This window comes from Heteronotia binoei, chromosome 5 (genome assembly GCF_032191835.1).
Source record: "Heteronotia binoei isolate CCM8104 ecotype False Entrance Well chromosome 5, APGP_CSIRO_Hbin_v1, whole genome shotgun sequence".
Lineage (NCBI taxonomy): Eukaryota > Metazoa > Chordata > Lepidosauria > Squamata > Gekkonidae > Heteronotia > Heteronotia binoei.
Window position 1 is genome coordinate 101,881,995 of NC_083227.1, and position 25,172 is coordinate 101,907,166.

At 45.0% G+C, this 25,172-nt stretch overlaps 1 protein-coding gene across 1 annotated transcript in view; it reads left to right on the top strand.

Moving 5' to 3' along the window:
* Positions 1-14,206, top strand: part of ITIH4 (inter-alpha-trypsin inhibitor heavy chain 4) — a 75,929-nt gene extending 61,723 nt beyond the window's left edge. The window contains exons 17-20 of the mRNA XM_060238814.1: positions 7,790-7,961; positions 8,085-8,239; positions 11,580-11,670; positions 13,810-14,206. Coding sequence (XP_060094797.1) covers positions 7,790-7,961; positions 8,085-8,239; positions 11,580-11,670; positions 13,810-13,882 — 491 coding nt within the window. The 3' untranslated portion in view covers positions 13,883-14,206. The remainder of the gene's footprint in view (positions 1-7,789; positions 7,962-8,084; positions 8,240-11,579; positions 11,671-13,809) is intronic.
* The last annotated feature ends 10,966 nt before the right edge of the window (positions 14,207-25,172 follow it).

Sequence of the window (25,172 nt, forward strand, 5' to 3'; positions counted from 1 at the left end):
TGTGAACATGTAAACTGTATCCAATGTCGGAAATCACTGTGGTTGGGTGCACTGGGTTCGATAGATTAGGAGGTGTGTTGAGGTATGAATCTATCTTAACCCAGTTTGACAGCTCTACTTTAACAGATGGTGATCTAGCAGGCATGCTAGGTCACAGTGACCTTATCAGCAGGCTGGTTTGAGCCGGCTGAGAACAGGTGAAGGAACATGCTGAGTCAGCATGACACTGCACAGCCAGGATTGGCTGGCTGAACTATAAGTAAGCTGTGTGTGCAACACACGGGTCTCTCCTCGAGAGTTAGCTGTCTGGCGGAGCATTTTGTCTGTGTAATCAACATATTGGACTGCACTAGTGAGCACTTACTGTATACTCTGTAAATACACTACTTCGGCACTAGCTGCAGGTGTCTGGCTGATTTCTTTCCGGAAGCTCAGTGTCGGGCACGTCACGGAGCTCACTCTGCTAACTACCGCACCGACAGTGCTGTAGCAGTGTGATTCTTCCTCAATCTCCTTTTGTCCTCAAGACCAGCTATGCGTGCGTTCTCAAAGGAAGAGACAGCCTGTTGGATGGTGTGCCTCCATGCTTTGCGATCTGAGGCTAGGTCAGACCACTGGTGATGGTTGATGCGACAGGTGCCAAGGGATTTCTTCAAGGAGTCCTTGTACCTCTTCTTTGGTGCCCCTCTATTTCGATGGCCGGTGGAAAGTTCGCCATACAGAGCAATCTTGGGAAGGCGGTGGTTTTCCATCCTAGAAATATGCCCTGCCCAGCGCAGCTGCGTATTCAACAGCAATGCCTCGATGCTTGTAACCTCCGCCCTCTTGAGGACTTCAGTGTTGGTCACAAAGTCACTCCAGTGGATGTTGAGGATGGTGCGAAGGCAGAGCTGATGAAAGCGCTCAAGGAGTCGCAGGTGATGACGGTATAAAACCCACGATTCGGAGCCGTAGATGAGGGTTGTCATCACAACCGCTTTGTAAACATAGATCTTTGTGCCTTTTTTCAGATGCTTGTTGCTCCACACTCTTTTGTGCAGTCGGCCAAATGCACGGTTTGCCTTTGCCAGCCTGTTGTCAATCTCCTTGTCGATCTTGGCATCTGAGGAGATGATGCACCCCAGGTAGCTGAACTGCTGGACTGTCTTCAGAACTGATTCACCCACAGTGATGCTGGGAGGGTAATAATCTTCCTGGGGTGCAGGCTGGTGGAGAACTTCTGTCTTCTTCAGACTAACTTCTAGGCCGAATAGCTTGGCAGCCTCTGCAAAGCAGGACGTCATATGCTGCAGAGCTGATACTGAGTGGGAGACGAGTGCAGCATCATCAGCAAACAGTAGCTCTCGGATAAGTTTTTCCATTGTCTTGGAGTGAGCCTTTACTCGCCTCAGGTTGAACAGACTGCCATCGGTGCGATAGCGGATGTAGAAACCATCGTCATCATCTAGATCTACTGCGGCTCTTTGAAGCATCATGCTAAAGAAGATTGTAAAGAGAGTTGGAGCGAGGACGCAGCCTTGCTTTACACCTGTGCCTATTGGGAAGGGCTCCGAGAAGTCGTTGCAGTGTCTGACTTGGCCTCGCTGGTCTTCATGTAGCTGGATGATCATACTGAGGAACCTTGGGGGACATCCTAAACATTCCAAGATTTGCCACAGGCCTTTCCTGCTAACGGTATCGAAAGCTTTGGTAAGGTCGACAAAAGTCACATATAGACCCTTGTTCTGTTCCCTGCATTTCTCTTGGAGCTGCCTGAGAACAAATACCATGTCGGTGGTGCTCCTGTTAGCTCTGAAGCCGCACTGGCTCTCTGGGAGGAGTTCTTCTGCAATGGTGGGCACCAGTCTGTTCAGGAGTATTCTGGCAAGGATTTTGCCTGCGATGGAAAGCAGGGTTATCCCCCGGTAGTTGGAGCAGTCTGACTTTTCCCCTTTGTTCTTGTGTAGAATGATGATGATTGCATCGCGAAAGTCCTGTGGTAGTTTGCCTTGATCCCAGCAGGTGACAAGTACTTTGTGAAGTGTGCTATGTAGTACTGTGCCCCCATGCTTCCAGATCTCTGGTGGAATTCCATCAACTCCCGCTGCCTTGCCACTTTTCAGTTGCTTGATGGCTTTAACAGTCTCTTCTAGGGTGGGGATCTCATCCAACTCTGTTTTCACTGGTTGAAGTGGGGTGAGGTGGATTGCTGAATCTTGAACTACGCGGTTGGCACTGAAGAGAACCTGAAAATACTCCGACCACCGGTTCAGTATGGATGCCTTGTCTGTGAGGAGCACTTGGCCGTCTGCACTACGCAAGGGACTCTGAGCCTGATATGATGGGTCATATACTGCCTTCAGGGCTTCGTAGAACCCTCTTAACTCACCAGTGTCTGCACACAGCTGGGTTCTCTCTGCAAGCTTGGTCCACCACTCGTTCTGAATGTCTCGAAGCTTGCGCTGGAGGTTGCTACATGCAGCGCGAAAGATTGCTTTTTTCTCGGGACAGGAGGGCTGAGCAAGATGTGCTTGGTAGGCAGATCTCTTTTTCGCTAGTAATTCTTGGATCTCTTGATTGTTCTCGTCAAACCAGTCCTTGTTCTTCCTTGTGGAGAACCCGAGGACTTCTTCAGAGATCGACAGGATGGTAGTTTTTAGGTGTTCCCAGAGTGCTTCTGGAGAAGGGTCTGTGGGGCAACTGGGGTCCTCAATTCTTGACTGGAGTTTTGCCTGGAAGGCAGCTTTAACTTCGGCTGACTGAAGGCTGCCAACCTGAAGCTTCCTTCAAGGGATACCTCTTCTCCTGGGTGTGGGTTTAAAGTGAAGTCGGAGATTGCAGCATACAAGACGATGATCCGTATGACATTCTGCACTGGGCATTACTCGGGTGTGTAAGACATCTCGAAGGTCTCTCTGGCGCACCAGAATGTAGTCGATAAGGTGCCAGTACTTGGACCGTGGGTGCATCCAGGTTGTCTTCAGGCTGTTCTTCTGCTGAAAGATAGTGTTGGTGATGGTGAGCTGGTGCTCCGTGCAGAATTCTAGCAGGAGGCGCCCATTATCATTGCAGTTGCCAATGCCGTGTTTGCCAAGTACTCCTTTCCAGGTTTCCGAGTCTTTACCTACTCTGGCATTGAAGTCGCCAAGGATGATCACCTTGTCCTCTGTAGGGGTCTTCCGTACGAGGTTGCGTAGATCAGCATAGAACTTGTTCTTTTCTGCAGGGTCTGCTTGAAGGGTTGGGGCATACACACTGAAGAGTGTTGCATGCTGCTTGTTTTGAAGTGGGAGGCGCATGGACATGATGCGATCTGAGTGACCTGTTGGCAGGTTTTCGAGTTTGGAGGCAATGGAGTTCCTGACCATGAAGCCAACACCAGAAAGGCGGCTCTCAGCCTTTGACATACCCGACCAGTAGAGGGTATAGCCAGCACCATGTTCTTGAAGACTACCTTCCTCAGGGAAATGGACCTCACTGAGAGCTGCTATGTCAATATTCAACCTGAGAAGTTCGTGGGCAACTAGAGCAGAGCGTCGTTCAGGGCGACCACTGTCTACTGTGTCAAGCATGGTTCTGATGTTCCAACACGCAAGCTTTAGTCTTTGCACACTTTGTGAGGCAGGTGCATGCCTTTTCTTTGTTGTTATTTTTTGACCGCAAGTAAGGATGCCCGTTGACCGCGGCTAGCCAACTGGGGTGGAGGAGACGAGCTTTGTTGAGGCCACCTTTTCTAGGCCCCTCTCCATGTAGAGCAAGCAGTGCTGTCCCTAGATAAGGCTGCTTGGTCGTTCAGGGTGCTGCCGAAAAATGCTTTTGTCTCCGGGTCAGCATCAGGCGACCAATACCCTGAACCACCTACATGCAGGATCGGGACTGCGGCTTTCAGTGGCATCTTCCACCTGCCGTTTCACCCCTTGCCCATCGCTGCAGGACTTGGTGTGTTGTGGGTTGTGGATGTGGATATGCCCTTCAGGCCTGCGCAGAGGAATTTTTAGGTGAAGCGCAGTGTGTGCGGTACTGGCTCCACCCTTTCACCTTGGGGTGATCTGCCATGGCCCAGTAAGCCGGGACACCGGCAGCGAGTCCTCCAGGTGGTAGGTGTTACATTAACGAGTTCTATCTGCCCGGGTTTGGTGTTAGAGTTTTCCTTCTCTTGGCTGGCGAGGTTGGTGAGCCCAGCCTGCCCGTCCGGTTATACCGCCGGACATTCGGTCACACCATTACGTGGCAAACTCTGTGAGAAACGGGGGGGGGACCAGCGGGAAGGTGTTGCCACGGATGCAGTAATGCAGGAGAGGCCATTGCAGTGACCATCTGCCAGGCATAGCCGGACAGTGACCACGCGGCGTTCACTACACCGGGAAAGGAGAGGCTATATATTGCGCATACACTTTCCCTGGGGGGGGGCAGGATACCCAAGAGGGAGCCCGCCCCTCCCCCCCAACAAGTTTATTGTAAGTGCTCACAAACAAACAACGTTTTAACTTTTTTTAGTGCAGTAGTGAACAAGGAAAAACAAGACAATAGGAAAAGGAAGGAAAGGTCCCCTGTGCAAGCACCAGTCATTTCCGACTCTGGGGTGACGTTGCTTTCACGTTATCATGGCAGACTTTTTACAGGGTGGTTTGCCATTGCCTTCCCCAGACATCTACACTTTCCCCCCAGCAAGCTGGGTACTCATTTTACCGACCTCAGGAGGATGGAAGGTTGAGTCAACTTCGAGCTGGCTACCTGAAAACCCAGCTTCCACAGGGGATCGAACTCAGGTCGTGAGCAGAGCTTAGGACTGCAGTACTGCAGCTTTAACACTATACTGATCCAAAGAAATAAAAGCCCTGATGTGACTAGCTACACATTCCCTTCTTCCACTTTCAATCACTCACGTCCCCTGGATGAGGGAACCCTCATAACTGCAACCTCTCCCCAGCTCAGCCTTTTCCAGAGAGAACACACTTCCCTCTCTAACTGATCTTTTATTGTTCCCTAGCAGATCCCACCCCTCTGGGCAAGTTTTCTTTCCAAAACTGCTGTCCACTCAATCAGAGGGACAGAAGTTGTTGTTGTTCAGTTGCACAGTCGAGTCCAACTATTTGCGACCCCATGGACAAAGTCACGCCAGGCCCTCCTGTCTTCCACCATCCTCTGAAGTCTGCTCAAATTCGTGTTTGTTACATCAGTAACACTGTCCAGCCATCTCATCTTCTGCCGACCCCTTCTTCTTTTCCTTCTGTCTTTCCTAGCATCAGGATGTTCTCCAGGGAGTGCTTCCTTCTCGTTTGGTGGCCAAAGTGTTTGAGCTTCAGTATCTGACCTTCCAGGGAACAGTCTGGGTTGATTTCCCATAGGACTGACTGATTTGATCTTCTTGCAGTCCAAAGGACTCTCAAGAGTCTTCTCCAGCACCACATCTCAAAAGCATCTATTCTTCTGCACTCATCATTCCTTATGGTCCAGCTCTCACAGCCATACATTACTACTGGGAATACCATCGCTTTGACTATACGGACTTTTGTTGGCAGGGTGATGTCTCTACTTTTTATTATACTGTCCAGGTTCGTCATAGCTGTCCTCCCAAGGAGCAAACGTCTTTTAATTTCATGGCTACAGTCACCATCTGCAGTGATCTTGGATCCCAGAAATGTGAAGTCTGTCACTACTTCCATGTCTTCTCCTTCTATTTGCCAAGGTGTGATGGGGCCAGATGCCATGATCTTAATTTTTTTGATGTTGAGTTTCAAGCCTACTTTGTGCTCTCCTCTTTCACCCCCAACAAGAGGTTCTTTAGGTCCTCCTCACTTTCTACCATTAGAGTAGTGTCATCTGCATATCTGAGGTTGTTGATGTTTTTCCCAGCAATCTTAATTCCGGCTTGTGCTTCATCCAGGCCAGCATTCCACATGATGTACTCTGCATATAAATTAAATAAGCAGGGTACTTTTCCTGAAAAGCAGAAAACTCCTTTTCCTATTCTAATCCAATCAGTTGTTCCATATCCCGTTCTGACAGTTGCTTCTTGATCCTTATACAGGTTTCTCAGGAGACATGTGAGGAGGTCTGGTACTCCCATCTCTTTAAGGACTTGCCACAGTTTGTTGTGATCCTCACAAAGGCTTTAGCATAATCAATGAAGCAGAAATAGACATTTTTCTGATACTCCCTTGCTTTCTCCATAATCCAGGGAATGTTGGCAATTTGATCTCTAGTTCCTCTATCTCTTCGAAACCCAGCTTGAACTTCTGCTAGTTCCTGATCGACATACTACTGAAGCCTAGCTTGTAGGATCTTTAAGATGACCTTGCTGGCATGTGAAATGAGTGCAATGGTACAATAGTTTGAACATTCCTTGGCATTTCCCTTCTTTGGGATTGGAATATAAACTGATCTTTTCCAATCCTGTGGCCACTGTTGTGTTTTCCAAATTTATTGACATAATGTGTGCATCGCTTTAACAGCATCATCTTTTTGGACTTTGAATAGCTCAACTGGGATACCATCATCTCCGCTCGCTTTGTTGTTAGTAATGCTTTCTAAAATCCATTTGACTTCACACTCCAGGATGTCTGGCTCAAGGTCATCAATTTCACTGTCAATGTTGTCCGGGACATTGAGATCCTTATTGTATAATTCTTCTGTGCATTCTTGCCACCTCTTCCTGATCTCTTCTGCTTCTATTAGGTCCCTACCATTTTTGTCCTTTATCATGGCCAACTTTGCACAAAACATTCCCTTGATTTCTCCAATTTTCTTGAATAGATCTCTTGTCCTTCCCATTCAATTATTTTCCTCTATTGCAGGGGTGGCCAACGGTAGCTCTCCAGATGTTTTTTTGCCAACGGCTGGGGCTGATGGGAGTTGTAGGCAAAAAACATCTGGAGAGCTACCGTTGGCCACCCCTGCTCTATTGCTTTGCATTGTTCCTTCAGGAAGGCCTCCTTATCTCTCCTTGCTGTTCTCTGGAAATCTGTATTCAGTTGGGTGAATCTTTCCTTTTTATCTTTGCCTTTCACTTTCCTTCTTTCCTCAGCTATTTGTAAAGCCTCATCAGAAAGCCACTTTGCTTTCTTGCATTTCTTTTTTCTTTGGGATGGTGCTGATTGTTTCCTTCTGTACAATGTCACGAACCTCCGTCTATAGTTCTTCTGGCACTCTATCAGCTCTAGTTCATTAAACCTATTCTTCACCTCCACTATATATTCATAAGGGATGTGATCAAGGTCAAACGTGAATGGCCTAATGGCTTCCCCAGTTTTCTTCAGTTTAAGCCTGAATTTTGCGATGAGTAGCTCATGATCTGAGCCGCAGTCAGCTCCGGGTCTTGTTTTTGCTGACTGTAAGGAGCTTCTCCATCTTTGACTGCAGAGAATATAATCAATCTGATTTCTGTGTTGCCCATCAGGTGATGTCCACGTGTAGAGTTGCCTTTTAGGTGGTTGGAAGAGGGTGTCCGCTATGACCAGCTTGTTCTCTTGGCAAAACTCTATTAGCCTTTGCTCGGCTTCATTTTGTTCTCCAAGGCCAAACTTGTCAGTTGTTCCGGTCACCTTTTGACTTCCCACAGAAGGGATCCTGGGAAATATAGGCCCTGTAGCTACTCTGATACAGGCTTCCCTAGAGCCTATAGGCCTCACTAGGCCAAGGATCATGACAGTTCAGTTCAAACTTCAAAGGAAAATGCATTTTTCCACAGCAACTATTTGTTATTCTTGTTATAATTAGGTTTCTGTTATATTTTAACAGCTGCATTATACATGGCAATTACTTTATGATATGCTTCTTATTTCTAATACTTTGACTCATATATTGTTAGGGATCCAAGTGACTGGCCAGCTGGGAGAAAAGAAGCAATTTAAGCACTTTGAAATAGCTTTTCAGAAGTCTGATGTGAAGCTTAATGTATCAAAGGATCATATTGTGTTAGATGATAATGGGAATGCAACCATGCTCCCATGGACAACAACTATGTCTTTCACAGTCCAGGGGTAAGCCTGTTTTCTGAGTTTCATTCCAAGATAGTAGCCCTGAGTCTGTCTCTAAATAATATCTATTTTGACAGGGCTCAAAAATATTAAGTGATATATAACATATAATGATTATTTGTATAGGTTGAAGGTTGTCATTGAAGAAGAAAAGAGTGTTTCAATATCAGGAGCAGATAATATCACAATAAAAATATCCTACGTGAAGTTTCCTGAACGTTTCCTTGGATTATACTTCCTAGGCAGTGAAAATTTTTCTGACCAAGTAACTGGACTTCTTGGTATGTATAAACTGAGTTTTGTGAAGTAAAGATGTTATAGTTATCTACTGGGCCTTTTTTGCAGAAAAAGTCCAGCAATAACCTATTTGCATATTAGGCCACACCCCTGACACCACGCCAGCCAAAACTGTGTTCCTGTGTGTTCTAAATTTTTTTTAAATGCCTAGTTCACTATAATTGGTCAAAATGTGGTGCTATATTGGTGTATAAAGAGCATACTTTATAGTCATGGTTTATTGAAGGAATTTGGAAACAGTTCTGACAATTATAGTCAAATGGCTGCTCAAGCTGTCTTTTAAATATTTGTGCACAATATGCAGCATGACCTGCATCTCCTACCCCACCACCCTAACACAACATCTCTCAGACTCAGAGGTGCAGGTAGGTTCTTGAGACTGAAGATGTCTTGACAGCCCACGATCTGGGCATGTCCCCTTCAAGTCCTCATCCTCAAATCCCTAAAGTGGAGGAAAAGGGCACACAGGGTGTGTCTTCTTCAAAAGGATTTGCCGCTACGTTGATATACCAAGAATACAGTTGTGACAATGAGAAATAAAGCAAATACTATAACATTGTACAAACAAAAAACAACAGCCTGAGAACAAGCCCATAATGACAATCCTGTAACAGCAAAGCTGGAGGGAGGAGAAAGGTGGATGGTCAACTGCAATCCCCTGCAGCAGGAGCCAGGGCCCTTCTTATTCAGGCTGGGAAGATGAGAGGGAAGACTCCTTCCCCAATAGCGACCTACTTGAGCACATCATCTGAAGATGGCTCCCACATAGGCTTCCCAATCCCCAGGTCCCAGAGGGGGACCCCCCAGTTTTACAGGCTTCCCCCTTCCCCCAGCCAGCTGGCCGGTAGGGGAAGCCCCGCCCCCACAGCCACCATGCACCTCCATGAACAATTCCCATAGGGAATTATGGGGAATTGATCTGCGGGTATCGAGGGTTCGGGGGGGCTGTTTTTTTAGGTAGAGGCACCAAATTTTCAGTATAGCATCTAGTGTCTCTCCCCAAAATACCTACCAAGTTTCAAAATGATTGGACCAGGGGGTCCAATTCTATGAGCCCCAAAAGAAGGTGCCCCTATCCTTCATTATTTCCTATGGAAGGAAGGCATTTAAAAAGGTGTGCTGTCCCTTTAAATGTGATGGCCAGAACTCCCTTGAAGTTCAATTATGCTTGTCACACCTTTGCTCCTGGCTCCACCCCAAAGTCTCCTGGCTCCACCCCCAAAGTTCCCAGATATTTCTTGAATTGGACTTGGCAACCCTACTCCCACAATACCTTGACCTCCTCCCCACCCCACTTGGGTTTGCAAGCAAGGTCTATGCTTCTCAACCCTTGAACCCTTGAACTTCTTATCCTCAACTCTCTTCATTCTTCCATAGGGTTGCCAGGTCCGATTCAAGAAATATCTGGAGACTGTGGGGATGGAGCCAGGAGCAAGGCTGTGACAAGCACAATTGAACTCCAAAGGGAGTTCTGGCCATCACATTCTTTTTAAATGCCTTCCTTCCATTGGAAATAATGGAGGATGGGGGCACCTTCTTTTGGGGCTCATGGAATTGGATCCCTGTGGTCCAGTCTTTTTGAAATATGGGGGCAGGGTTGAGGAGTGGCACCAGATGCTGTGCTGAAAGTTTGGTGCCTCTACCTCAAAAAACAGCCCCCCCCCAAGCCCCAGATACCCACAGATCAAATCTCCATTATACCCTATGGGGAACCAGTCTCCAGAAGGTATAATGGACACCCTCCCCCCTCCCCGCTTTCTGATAAACTAAAGTGGGGAGAGGGTTTCTAAGCCAGAGGATCCCCTGCTCCAAACTGGGGTTTGGCAACTGTATTTCCAGTCTGCTCAGTTACAAACTATCTTTCTTACAGGCAGATTCTAGCTCCTGCTGTCTCACTCAGACTGAATTCCCACTCACCTTACGCTGCTCTGATGCTCCTCTTCTCAGTGGGACTTCCATCAGATTTCACACTATCTGCCCCACGGCTGCAACTAGCATGGACTTTTTCGTGCATCAAACAGAAACTGGTTTTTAGAGGTCTCTGTTTGTGAGAAAAAGCCAACGCTATTTGCAGCCCCGGGGCAGATAGTGTGAAATCGGAGGGAAGCCCCCCTGAGAAGAAGAGCATCAGAGCGGCATAAGGTGAGTGGGAAATCAGTCTCAGAGATTCAAATCCACCTCCTTCCTCATAGCTCTCCCTGCTCTAACTGACCTATCAATTTGCCCACAACGTTCTGTCATCTCTCACTGGTTCCACTCTGAGTGAAGCAGAAATGGACCTTTCTGTAACACTCGGTTACTCTGAAACCATAACCAAAGGAGGTAATTGGAAGCATTAAAATCATATACTTTTTGGTTTGGCATGTAAATGAAAATCAACACCTCTTTTAAATTAACTGAAGTCCAGGACTGATTTCCCACTTGCCTTACGCCGCTCTGACACTCCTCTTCTCAGCAGGGCTTCCCTCCGATTTCACACCATCTGCCCCGGGGCTGCAACTAGTATCAGCTTTTTTGTGCAGCAAACAGAGACCTCTAAAAACCAGTTTCTGTTTGCTGCACAAAAAAAGCCCACGCTAGTTGCAGCCCCAGGGCAAATAGTGTGAAATCCGATGGAAGCCAGAGCGTCAGAGCGGTGTAAGGCGAGTGGGAAATCGGTCTAGCTGTAGTATTTCTTTTCCTGTGTCCTGTTGGGCTGCAAGAGCTGTAGTATATTTCTTGCCATAATATACAAATAGGGTTGCCAAGTCCAATTCAAGAAAAATCTGGGGACTTTGGGACTGGAGCCAGGAGACTTTGGGGCTGGAGCCAGGAACAAGATTGTGGCAAGCACACTTGAACTCCAAATGGAGTTCTAGCCATCACATTTAAAGGGACTGCACCCCTATTAAATGTCTTCCCTCCATTTTCTTTTGGGGCTCATAGAATTGGACCCCATGGTCCAACCTTTTTGAAACTTGGAAGGTGATTTGAGGAGAGGCATGGGATGCTTTGCTGAAAATGTGGTGCCTCTAACTCAAAAAACAACCCCTCCAGAGTTCCAGAGACACATGGATCAGTTTATTATACCCTATGGAAATTGGTCTCCCAGCAGTGTCCAGCAGACATTTCCCTCCCCCACCCAACTTTCCTATGACCTTGAAGTGGGGGGGAGGGCCTCCAAACTAGGGGAGATTGGCATCCCTACATACAAATACAAAATGGATATTGATGTTATTACTTATCTTGACATTCATCTTCATTTGCATATAACTGTGTCCTAAAATATGATGTTGGACTATACAAGCTACTTTTTAGACATATGATTATTTTTCTTTCCCCCAGGTCAGTTTTACTTTAATACACATTTTGAAAATCCTGTTTTTGAAAATTGGAGACCAATTGTTGTCCAAGGACAAAAGTATGATACCTCCAGGTAAAAGATACAGCAAAAAATGTTATATTCTTCAGACAATTCTCCTGTCTGTAACACACATTCAAAATTCTTTGTGAATTCTCTGAGCTAAATTCTGTTGACCCTGGTACCATTAGTCTCATGTGTTTGTATACTTGGGGTGTGGGGATTGTTGACACAAAATGAATATATATGTACATGAATACATGAAGCTGTCTTATACTGAATCCAGAGCTTTTGGTCCATCAAGATCAGTATTGTCTACTCATACTAGCAGCAGCTCTCCAGGGTCTTAGGTAGAGGCGTTTCACATCACCTCCTTATCTTTTAAACTGGAGATACCAGGGATTGAACCTGGGACGTTCTGCATGCTGTACAGACGCTCTGCTGTTGAGCCACAGCCCCTCCCCTTTTTCTACACTAGAATGCCGAAGCAGCTCCAAGTCACTTGGCATCAGGCTGGGCCCTGCTTCTTTGAGGCCTGCCTCTGCACCAGAACCTGTTCTGTATGGTCCAAGTTCAACCTAGGAATGTTTGAAACAACACAAAGAGTTGCAATTACTTCTTTCTGAGTAATCATAATCAGCCCCACTGGCATCTGGTGGATCGATGAAAGAAGACTTCCTTGTTGGTCAACTTGAGACTTAAGGGAGGAGCAGTCAAGAAAAGTGCCAACTACATTGGAAAATCTCACATGATTTGCCCCTCCAAATGGTTACATCATTTACAGCCCTCTGGTACACAACATTACATTATAGAAAAGTGGTTATCCCACAACAGTAGTTGCATATAAAAGACAGTGAAAGATAACTAATTCGAGGAACAATTGGCTGATTCAATCCAGCTTAAGATAACATTAATGACAGCTGCAATACTATGCACACTTCCTTTGGAGTAAACCCTATTTCACACAATATATAATGCAATATATAAAGAGTAGATAATGCAAAGGATTAATACTAAGCTTCATATGTATGCACCATATAGCTGAGCACATAGCTCTCTTGCTGACATTGAAGTAAATGGGGAATTCCTTGCATTGGTTCTTTCCAGGACTTTTTTTGTAGAAGGAACTCATTTGCATATTAGGCCACACAGCCCTGATGTAGCCAGTCATCCAAGAGCTTACATGACTCTTAGTACAGGGCCTACTGTAAGTTCTAGGAGGATTGGCTACATCAGGGGTATGTGGCCTAATATGCAGAGGAGTTCCTGCTACAAAAAAAGAAAGACACACAGCCCTGATGTAGCCAGTCGTCCAAGAGCTTACATGACTCTTAGTACAGGGCCTACTGTAAGTTCCAGGAGGATTGGCTACATCAGGAGTATGTGGCCTAATATGCAGAGGAGTTCCTGCTACAAAAAAAGCCCTGGTTCTTTCCCATGTGAAAAGCTGGGTGTATATAATGAAGCATAACTGTATAGAAAATTATTGAATATGTAAAATGAGAAACCTGTCAGCTTTGGATATATGCAACCATAAAACACTCATTCCAAGAGATATCTATATCCTCACTTTTGATTTTATATTTTCATTTTAAATGATTGTGTTTATGTGTTATTGTATTCATAATTACTCTCACCTATTTCCATTATTATGTCTACTTTCATTCTCATTGGTTTTGAATGGGAAGTCAGCTTTTGTATTCATTCTCATCTTCCTCCCCTCATTTTGCCCAGCACCAAGTGAACTTAATGTCATATGTCCCAGAGTAAATTAAGTCATGGTGTTTCAAATGCTGCTGAGACAGCATTCAATGCTCTAGGGGAGGCAAGGGGAAAGAGATAGCTGTGACAATATAACATTGTGCTGACTTTCCTCTCCCCCATTTTGACACGCATCCCTCTCCAGCCAGCTGAGTGGTAGGGAATGCCAGCTGTGTGTGGGGGAGGGGGGTGATTTCTCAACCCTAGTAAAGGCCTGGGAACCCCATATTTGGATGGGAGACCACCAAGGAAGGCTCTCCAGTGGACAGCAATGGTAAACCACATCTACTTCACACTTCCCTTCAAAGCTCCTTGCAGAGGTTGCCATAAATTAGTTGGGGTTGCCATAAATTAGTTGTGACTTGATGGCACGTATGTACATAAGTAGAGAGAGACAGGAAATAAATAATTTTGCTTTTAGGATTAATATCCTTTTTGTTTGTTTGTTTTTAGGCAACAAAAGAAAGATTACAGAGTAGAGACATCCAATACTGTTTCCTGCTGGGCACTGGATATAAGCCCTTGAATCACATTTTCCAGCAAATGTTGCTATTTAACACACCTCTCTATGTGTATTAACTGAAGTGCTCTCTCTCAGAATTCAGATCACAATATTTTAAAATGTAATAAGATGAATTAATTTGAAAACACTTGGTAATAAAAGTGATAACCACAATATATGGGTAGTTTTTATAAAAGTTGTTTTTATGATGTTTGTTCATTTAAATAGGAGACAATCAGCTTTAAATATATTGAAAAACTTCTGAAGTTCTTCTATTGTTTTGCAGGATTTAAATGTCTTAATAAACAAATTATAAAACAATAGATATAACTACTTTATACACACACATACCATTATCCCTGTGTTTATTCATTTGACTGCTTGGATCATCATCGTGTTCCATCCCTTTCTATTAATTTGATATAAAAACGGAATAATCTCAGTGCTTCCTGCAGCAGGAAGTTGTATTGACTGTATATCCATATGAATATGTTGTTGTCCAATCAACAAGTTTTTCTGTTCCCATTTCTTTCTACTTCTCCTACTGTAAATGCCAGGCCTTCATATTGAATCTGCTTCCATGTTAGGGTTGCCAATCCCCAGGTGGGGGCAGGGGATCCCCCCGTTTGGAGGCCCTCCCCCCACTTCAGGGTCGTCAGAAAGCGGGGGGAGGGGAGGGAAATGTCTGCTGGGAACTCTGTTATTCCCTATGGAGATATATTACCATAGAATATCATAGAGAATTGATCCGTGGGTGTCTGGGGCTCTGGGGAGGTTGTTTTTGGGGTAGATGCACCAAATTTTCAGTATAGCAGCTAGTGCCTCTCCCCAAAATCCCTCCAAAATTTCAAAAAGATTGGATCAGGGGGTCCAATTTTATGAGCCGCAAAAGAAGGTGCCCCTATCCTTCATTATTTCCTATGGAAGGAAGGCATTAAAAAGGTGTGCTGTCCCTTTAAATCTGATGGCCAGAACTCCCTTTGGAGTTCAATTATGCTTGTCACAGCCTTGATCTTGGCTCCACCCCCAAAGTCTCCTGGCTCCACCCCTAAACTCCCCAGATATTTCTTGAATTGAACTTGGCAACCCTATTCCATGTTCTACCACTGTTGAGATGAATTTCCTTCCAATTTGACACATTTGCTATTATAAACTTTGTTACACTAGTCTCAGGATGCTGCAACAGGAAATAATTTTTTCTCCTAATTCTAACATAAGAACATAAGAGAAGTCATGTTGGATCAGGCCAATGGCCCACCCAGTCCAACAATCTGTGTCACACAGTTGCCAAAAACCCCAAGTGCCATCAAGAGGTCCACCAGTGGGGCTAGAAGCCCTTCCACTGTGCACCACCACCCCCCCCCCCAAGTACAAGAAAGCAGAGCATCACTGCCCCAGACAGAGAGTTCCAACAATAAGCTGTGGCTAATAGTCACTGATGGACCTCTGTTCCATATGCTTATCCATTCCCCTATAGAAGCTGTCCATGTTTGTAGCCGCCACTACCTCCTGTGGCAGTGAATTCCACATGTTAATCACCCTTGGGTGAAGAAGTACTTCCTTTTATCAGTTCTAACCCATACCATACCATACCAAACCTTTAATGGCATAATAGATTCAGATAAAAATACACAGAATATAAAAATTTAAACATTGGAGATAAAATCAAGATAAAACCGAGCTTACAGATGCATTCAAACATGGTCAGAATTAAATTTAAGGATGTCAGCCAGAAATTTTGCCACAGCCTCACTAACCACCCCCTCAGTATCACTCAATAAATAATAACAGGGTGGCAGAATAGACAAATCTGGAGAAAAAGAAAGCTTGCCAAATAAATCTTTACGGAGGTTATGGTATAAAGAACAATCAAGCAATATATGCTGGATTGAGTCAGGGGTATTTGCTCCACAGGAGCAAAGTCTGTCGGCTAAAGGGACTCGCTGATATCTCCCTTGTAAAACTTTGGAGGGAAACGCGTTTAGTCTAGCCAACATAAATGCCCTGCGATGACTTGGAGTGGTTAGGTCTGATAGATAATTGGGCATTTTGCCACAAAAAGCATAAAGACCTAAGGAAGCTGGAAAGCAAATATAAGGGTCAGTTGGCTGTAATTTCGTATCCTCCAATTCCCATAGTCTCAGTTTAATACATCTGAAGATATATGACTCATCAGCGGTAGAAAAATCATCTACCTCAAACCCCAATTGATTGAGTTTAGACAGAAGCACTGCTGTCCAGGATGAAATATATGGGTCACTTTTCATACAATCAAGAAGGCTGTTGGGATCCCCAGCCCTAGAAAGGGAGTTTTCTTCCCTCTTTGGCTCTGAAGCGCTACGCAGATTAAGGGATTCAATCATAAATTCCAATTCAGACGATTCAATCCTTTCTGGATTCTCATTATTAATTGATTATTGTAGTGCCAAAGCTAAACCTGTGATCTTGTCTAGGTCTAGTTTCTCCAGCTGGTTTGATACAGATTGTTTAGCTTGGAAACAAGAACTGAGAGCTCATTTTAAAGAGGCTTGTCAATCCAAAGACCAATCAAAAATTAAGGCCTACATTGCTTACAAGACAGCCTATCTGGAGCTTACTACATCCAAAAAGAATGTTTTCTTTCAGAATAAATGGGACCAACTTTACCACTCGATAAAATCTAACGATAATAAGGCTTTCTGGAGACTCATTTCAGGTAATCTAAAAAACAATTCTGTTACTGACCCAAATATCTCTGAGCAAACATGGGTTGATTACTTCTCTAACATTTTTGCTGCCCCATGTGTATCCCCTCCTATCTTAGCAAACCTTTCAGTTACTGATATGCCGGTCTGGCCTCCAGTAACTCTAGAGGAAATCAGTGAGTTACTGAAGGATTTAAAAGCGGGTAAAGCACCTGGCCCTGATGGCCTTCCCGCTGAGGTATTCACAAAGTTTGCCGATTGGTGGCTCTTGCCCCTTGCAAAATTGTTCTCTTTTATCGATCTGCATGGCTCCATCCCTGACTCTTGGCTTGACTCTATAATTATTCCAATATACAAAAAGGGGGGGTTGGAGTTAGCAGAAAATTTCCGCCCCATTAGTTTATTATCTTTAGTGGGCAAACTGTATGCAAAACATTTAGAACTCCGATTAACTGACTGGATGCGCCTAGGCAACATCATAGGTCCTGAACAGATTGGTTTCTCCAAAGGCAAAACTGCTATGGATCACTGCTGCACTCTGGCCTTCCATGCTGAAAAATATATGCATACCGGGTCAAAAAAATTATACGCTGCCTTCATCGATTTGAAGGGTGCTTTTGATTCAATAGATAGAGCCCAACTATGGATCAAGCTAGATCACCTGGGAATGGACCCTCGTCTGCTGTTTCTCTTGAGGAAACTTCATTCTAATACCTTTTGCCAAGTGAAATTTTCTTCTAGCGGTGACTTGACTAGTAAAATCCCAGTGTTAAAGGGGGTTAAACAAGGTTGTGTGCTGGCCCCGCATCTTTTTAATCTATTTTTAACTGACCTGGCACAATTTTTGAACCCTGTCAACGGTCATCCGCCTAAACTTGCAGGCCGAACGGTCCCCTTATTACTTTATGCCGATGACACTACCATCCTCTCTTGTACAAGAGTGGGCCTGCAAAGGTATTTGAATGCCTTTTATGACTACTGTAATTGTAATTCACTTACTATCAATTACACCAAATCTAAAGTAGTTGTCTTTTCAAACTGCTGGCGCCCACAGAGATGGTTTATTGGCAATTCAACAATCGAGCAAACAAAAAATTTTAAATACTTGGGGATCACTTTTAACCACAAGTTAAGCTGGGTTTCACATCGTAACAACACCGTCAACTTGGCTAAATGTTCAGCTGCTCAAATTAAACAGTTTTTCTTTGCAAGGGGCAACAATTAGTTCCAGCAGCTATTAAAGTGTTCAAAGCCAAAACGCTTGCCCAAATCCTCTATGGTATCCCTATTTGGATCTCAGCTTTTACCAGGAAAGTGGAGGGCATTCAAGCCTCATTCTTTAGACAAATTCTTGGTTTGCCAAAATGTGTGTCCTACTTTCCTCTCTGCTCTGAAGTGGGTCAGTCTTTGGTGGAGACAAAAGCCTGGATTGCAGTGTTTAAATTCTGGCTCAAAATTCATTTTTGAACAGTTCTAACCCAACTGCTCAGCAATTTCATTGAATGCCCACGAGTTCTTGTATTGTGAGAAAGGGGAAAAAGTACTTCTTTCTCTACTTTCTCTGTCCTATGCATAATCTTGTAAACCTCTATCATGTCACCCCTCAGTCGATGTTTCTCCAAGCTAAAGAGTCCCAAGCATTTTAACCTTTCTTCATAGGGAAAGTGTTCCAACCCTTTAATTATTCTAGTTGCCCTTTTCTGGACTTTTTCCAATGCTATAATATATTTTTGAGGTGCGGTGACCAGAATTGTACATAGAACTCCAAATGAGGCAGCACCATCGATTTATACAGGGGCATTATGACACTGGCTGATTTGTTTTCAATTCCCTTCCTAATAATTCCCAGTATGTCTCTGGCCTTTTTTTTGCAATCACACACTGTCTTGACATTCTCTGGAACTCTTACATGCTATCTTCAAGCAGGAACAGGGTTGTGTTATTGCTGCATACTGGAAAAGAAACATACAGGCTAACAGAAATATAGCAAGGTCTGGGAATACAGGAGGGCTTTCTGGGGATTTTAGTTACCAGTCCAGAAGATCAGAGGTCCATGGAGAAGAGGTCCTGAAGTGAGCCAGCATGTCACAGAGAGGACCCAAATGTATTTGGGGGTGAGATGCAAAGTGAGTGCCTGAGATACACACACTGTATGGAGAAGAGCATGTTGAGTTAGAGGGCAAATTGCTACCTAAAGGCATGGTGATGTCAACAATTCCTGATGGGATTAGCTAGAGGTAAAACAATGTGTTGGGGAAATAATGAACGGTGCTCCCAGGGATGAACAATGGACCTGGGGCACTCCTAATATTTTGCATGTGTGCAGCTAATGGAGGTGTCTGGTGTAGACAACCAGTGTTAATGTTCTTCCAATGAGATTATTGAGTGAAATTAAAGGTGTTAATATTTCTCTTGACCTCAGGCACAAGCTATCAGGTTATTTGAATAGCCTACTGATATACCAGGAAGGATGACCAGGTGCGATGTACGATTTTAACCTTGTATTATTGACTGTTGTTACCTGCCCAGAGCCCATTCGGGAAATTGTGGGCTATAAATCGAAACAAACAAACAAACAAATAATAAAATCATGTCAGAGTGGCGAATCTCTTTCCTGAGATTGCATTGTTGAGATAAAGTCTCTCTTCTTTTCAGGTGGGGAAAGAGCCTTTAGCAAACGGATGCCCTAGAGTCACCTTCCCAAAATAGTATTTCCAGGTTTGTATTTTACTGGCATCCATTTTGTTTGTTCCATCTTCATTTTGCTCTTATTTCATGTGTATCAGATACATCCTGTTGTTACTTCTAGGCCAGGCTGTCCAGACAGTATACATCGTCCCCATGTGGGACTGCGCAGAAGATTGATGAAGTGGGCTTACTGGAGCGAACTATTACAAGGCATCTTGCTCAGGAAAGGACCTCTAAACTTGGAGAGAACCTGAAAAATGCTATCTGTTCTGTTTAACACCAGTTAACTAATAACATCCTTTTCTTAGAAGTGGGGTGCAATGTTACATCAGCAAAACATTCCAGTCTTCATTGCATTATAGTCACTATTCCAATATACTATTCCAAAAGAGAAGTACATTAAAATACGGAGGATATATAGCCCTTCTTGGTGAGAATGAATATGTAAGAACTGAATTATTTTAATATATGTAATGAGATAAGAAACCAAGTCTTGGGGAGGTTTTTGCTCCAGGTGTAATAACTTGTAATTCAGCAGTTTCACTTTCCCATTCCATTCTGTTTCTGAAGTTCCTTTGTAATAAAATGTTTAAAAGCAAGGGTTAAAGGTATTCTATTTGTACTGCCTTTGGGCAAAGATAAATACACTGCCTCACCTCCTTCAAAAGCAGTTTCATTTCTGCTTGAAGTTTGAACTTTGCAACTTTATCTGAAGTACACCCATGGTAGATGGGGATTAAGAACATAAGAACATAAGAGAAGCCATGTTGGATCAGGCCGATGGCCCATCCAGTCCAACACTCTGTGTCACACAGTGGCAAATTTATACACACACACACACACACACACACACACTGTGGCTAATAGCCACTAATGGACCTCTGCTCCATATTTTTATCTAAACCCCTCTTGAAGGTGGCTATGCTTGTGGCCGCCACCACCTCCTGTGGCAGTAAATTCCACATGTTAATCACCCTTTGGGTGAAGAAGTACTTCCTTTTATCTGTTTTAACCTGTCTGCTCAGCAATTTCATCGAATGCCCATGAGTTCTTGTATTGTGAGAAAGGGAAAAAAGTACTTCTTTCTCTACTTTCTCCATCTCATGCATTATCTTGTAAACCTCTATCATGTTACCCCGCAGTCGGCGTTTCTTCAAGCTGGAGTCCCAAGCATTTCTTCATACGGAAAGTGTTCCAGCCCTTTAATCATTCTAGTTGCCCTTTTCTGGACTTTCTCCAATGCTATAATATCCTTTTTGAGGTGCAGCAACCAGAACTGCACACAGTTCTCCAAATGAGACCGCACCATCGATTTATACAGGGGCATTATGACACTGGCTGATTTGTTTTCAATTCCCTTCCTAATAATTCCCAGCATGGCGTTGGCCTTTTTTATTGCAAACGTACACTGTCTTGACATTTTCAGTGAGTTATCTACCACGACCCCAAGATCTCTCTCTTGGTCAGTCTCTGCCAGTTCACACCCCATCAACTTGTATTTGTAGCTGGGATTCTTGGCCCCAATGTGCATTACTTTGCACTTTGCCACATTGAACCGCATCTGCCACGTTGACGCCCACTCACCCAGCCTCAACAGATCCCTTTGGAGTTCCTCACAATCCTCTCTGGTTCTCACCACCCTGAACAATTTAGTGTCATCCGCAAACTTGGCCACTTCACTGCTCACTCCCAACTCTAAATCATTTATGAACAAGTTAAAAAGCATGAGTCCCAGTACTGAGCCCTGCGGCACCCCACTGCTTACCAACCTCCACTGCGAAGACTGCCCATTTATACTCACTCTCTGCTTCCTATTACTCAGCCAGTTTTTGATCCACAAGAGGACCAGTCCTTTTACTCCATGAATTCCTGACATTCTTCCTGCAGATGACAGCCAATGTGGCACAGTGATTAGAGTGTTGGACTAGGATCTTGGAGACCCAGGTCTGAATCCCCTGTCTGCTGTTAAAGGCTGTTCTCTCCGTTACTTAAACTGTGCCAGACTGGTTTCTCAACGTGTTCAAGTTGATTTATTTCCTCCAAGATCAACACTTGAGAAACCAGGACTCCAGGGTTATTAGTAGGGGATTAAATGTAGACTTTGGTTTTAAAATGTCATGGTCAATTGTTAAATTCAACGTTTCCTTATCACCTTTAAAATAGTCTGCTAATCATATCTTTCTCAACAAGTGTTGGACTTCAATCACCAACAGAAAGGTGGTGTTGACACAAATGAAAAATGTTTACTCAGTACAGAAAGTTCAACTGGTTTCAGTTTCACCTTAGACAGATTGACTACCTGTAGTTCTGGGAGATTTTTTTCTTCTTGTAAGGCCTGGCTTCCTGTGCAATGTAGCTCTTCTCTGAATTCAGTTCTCGATCCAGACCTAAAACATTCTCCTCTTTCTTCATTATAGTGATGGAAGTTGTCATGTGGCAGTCATGTTGAATGAATGGAAGTTCTATCCTCAGATGTAGTTGCCTAAGTCAGAACCAGTGTCCAGAGTGCTATCAAAGGACACAGACCAGTACCTTAAAATGGTGTTCTATTATAAACCCTGTTTTCATCATAATCCTTTTTATCCCTCTGGAATTTGTTAAATTTAATATATTTCTGCAATTTTTTTTTAAATTTCTCTATCCAAGTGGCTCATTTTAGCTTTAAAGTAATTATTGCTAAAAGAAGTTTTTATGTTTTCTTTTCAGTTGTTTGATATCTGTCTCAAGTCTGGAACTTTCAGCCATCATGGTGTTGATTAACAATACCATCAAGCCCTTAAAGCACTTATTTAGGATTGCAAACCATCTGTCCTTAAGTTTATCATTATGGGGAAACTTCTCTAGAACTTTTTAAATATGTGAACTTCTTGGTATAATTTTATTCCTGCAATAATCCCTCAGAGCCCCTGAATGAGCATCAATTCTCATCTCCCTAAGATTGGATCTCTAAAAATTTTTCCACTCATTACTTTTATCATAATTCATGTTTGAATCCCAAATAGGTTGGTTCAATAATGAGTCTATATGGTCATCTGAATAACTGAAAACGTTAAAATCTTTGTGCCATTATGTCAGTTACAGCAAATTCCTCAATCACTACCAGAAAACAACAAAAGGGAGGGAAAAAACAACCTGAAAATAATTAAGGATAGGGGCATCATCTTTGGGGCTCATAGAATTAGACCCTCTGGTCCAATCGTTTTGAAACTTGGGGGGTAATCTGGGGAGAAACCCCCAACCCCAAGTTCTTAGCAAACACCAAGTACTCATGTTGAACCCTCGGGGAGCCTGGATCACCTCAGGAACCCCTTGTAGGTATGAGGCGTGGTCCAGTTGTATGCAGTCCAGAAGGGTAGCCAGCCATCCCATGAGTACCTCAGCTGGGCTACAGCCAATGGCAGTACTGGGGATGGAATGCTGTGCCAGTAGGCAATCTGCAAGGCAGGCTTCCCAGTCCCCCTGGATGATGCGGCAGAGCGATTCCTTAGTTGCCCACACCATCCTTTCTGCTTGGCTGTTGGCAGGGTGGAAAAGGGCTGACCTAATGTGTTTAATTAGGCGATGGCCACAAAAATCCTGGAACTTGACCAACATGAAGTCTGTCCCTTTGTCAGAGACATGCATGTCGGGCAAACTGTGGGTGGCAAAAATCCTGCAAAAAGCCCCCAGTGCAGCCCAGGATGAGGTTGATGCTACTGGAACTACATCGAGCCACTTTGAGTAGGAGTCCATGATAATGAGAAATACCTGTCCCTGGAACAGCCCTGCAAAGTTTATGTGCAGGAGGGACCAGGGGTTATGTGTGGACTCCCACGGTTGGGCTGGGGCTCAAGGCAGGGACAGACAGGTCTCCTGGCAAGGCTGGCATCTAGCTACCTAGGATTCTATGGCCTCGTCTATTCCCATCCACCATATATAGTGTGGGCCAGCGCCTTCATGTGCACAATCCCTGGATGGGTTTCATGCAGCGCAGTAAGGACTCGCTGTCGCAACACCGGGGGCACCACTACCTGGCTCCCCCACAACAGATATCCCTTATGTACAGACAGGATGCAAAAGCCGCAAATTCCAACCCCACCCAGTCCATGGGCCATCCCCTCCAAACCCAGTTCAAAACTCAGGAGAGGATCTTGTCCTTCATGGAACAACGGGTAATGTCCTTGGCATGCACCAGGCAGTCTGGGAGGGACTCCAACAGCATGATATGGTGTGCCGAGGCAGGATCCAAGTCCATCGAGGGCAGCAGCCAGAAACTCAGGGTGTTGGCGTGGCCCATAGCCTTCCCTGGGTGGTACTGGAGATCATACTGGTACCCCATGAGGAAGATGGACCACCACAAAACCCTTGGGGATAGCATTTGTGGCGTTTGGCAGTCGGGGGCAAACAGACCCAGGAGAGGCTTGTGGTCTGTCAAGATGGTGAAGTGCCGACCATACAAAAAATCATGAATTATTTTTACGCCCACCACTATTGCCAGGCCTTCTTTATCAATTTGCACGTTATTGTGCTCTAGCTTTTGCAGTGTCCTAGAATAATATGCTACCGGGGCCTTGCAGCCGTCCAGTAGCATGTGGGTCAAGATGGCGCCCACCCTGTAGGGGGAAGCATCACATGCCAAAACTACTGGCAGCTGCTCATCAAAGTGTGCCAGCAAGCTGTTTGAAGTTAAAATATCTTTTACTGCCTGGAAGGCAGCGGCTTGCCAGCGACCCCAAACCCATGGTGCCCATTTGTCCAAAAGTCTATGCAAGGGCTCCGCTACCACTGCCTTGTGGGGGAGGAAGGCGTGGTAGAAATTTAGGAGTATGAGGAATGCCTGTAACTCCACCTTGTTTAGAGGGGGCAGGCGCATCACAGATGACCCTAATTTTGTCCTGTGTCATGGGTGCTGAGGACGCTGCAGAGGAAGACGAGTCTGCCGAGGAAACTGTACCCCTGCCACCTGCACCAGTACCCCTGCCTCCTGCTGAAGAAGATCCCAGCCCCCCTGCCTCGCCCTCTCGGGTGGCTCGTGTGCGTGACCGCCTCCGTCAGGACCTCAGGGATCGGAGGAGGGCGGCACGCTCACAAGCAAGACGCTCCCTGAGTCCTGAGTTTTGAGAGGATTCTGGCCCTCCTAAGAGCAAGGATGCTTGAGTTGTAACAGGATCCTGGCTGCCTCCAAGAGCCAGCAATTAGCCCAAATGGGCAAAAGCCAGCAGAGGGCTATATAGCTGTGGGCTTTGGGAGGAGGCTTTGCGGAAGCAACTAGTCATCTCCTTGACGTTCTAGCATCCACTCTGGCTTGACTTTGGTTCCTGACTCCCTGACTTTGGCTTTTGACTTCTGGACTCCCTGACCTCGGCTTCTGGACCTCGGACCTGCGATATTTGCACAGTGATTTGGATTTGGCACCTTGGACACTCCTGCTTGCTGGCTACAGACCTTGGACTGCCTCTGGACTTTGCCTGACCCGGCCCCAGCCGTGACATCCTGCACTGGGTGGATTCCACTCGCATCCACCATGTAACCAAGAAAGTCAATGGTGGAAACCCCCAGCTTGCATTTCTCCCGTTTCACCTTTAACCCAAGCCCATCAAAATGCTGCAGCATGGCCTGGAGGCGGGAAGCAAATTCTTCTTTGGTGGCTGTGGCAATCAGCACATTGTTGAAGAACAGCTGGATCCTGGGGATACCTTTAAGGAGAGAGTCCATTAAGTTCTGGAAGATCCCCAGGGCCATGCCGATGCTGAACTGCAGGCACTTGACCTGGAAAGACCCCCTATGCGCTACAATGGTTTGAGCCTCCGCGGTGGCAGTGTCAACTGGGAGCTGCTGGTAGGCCTGGGCCAAGTCCAGCTTTTCAAAGATTTTAGCCCCTGCAAGGGAGGCCAGCACATGACTAACCACGGGGACCGGAAATACGTGGCCTTGTAACGCGCCTTGTTAATCGCACATTTGTA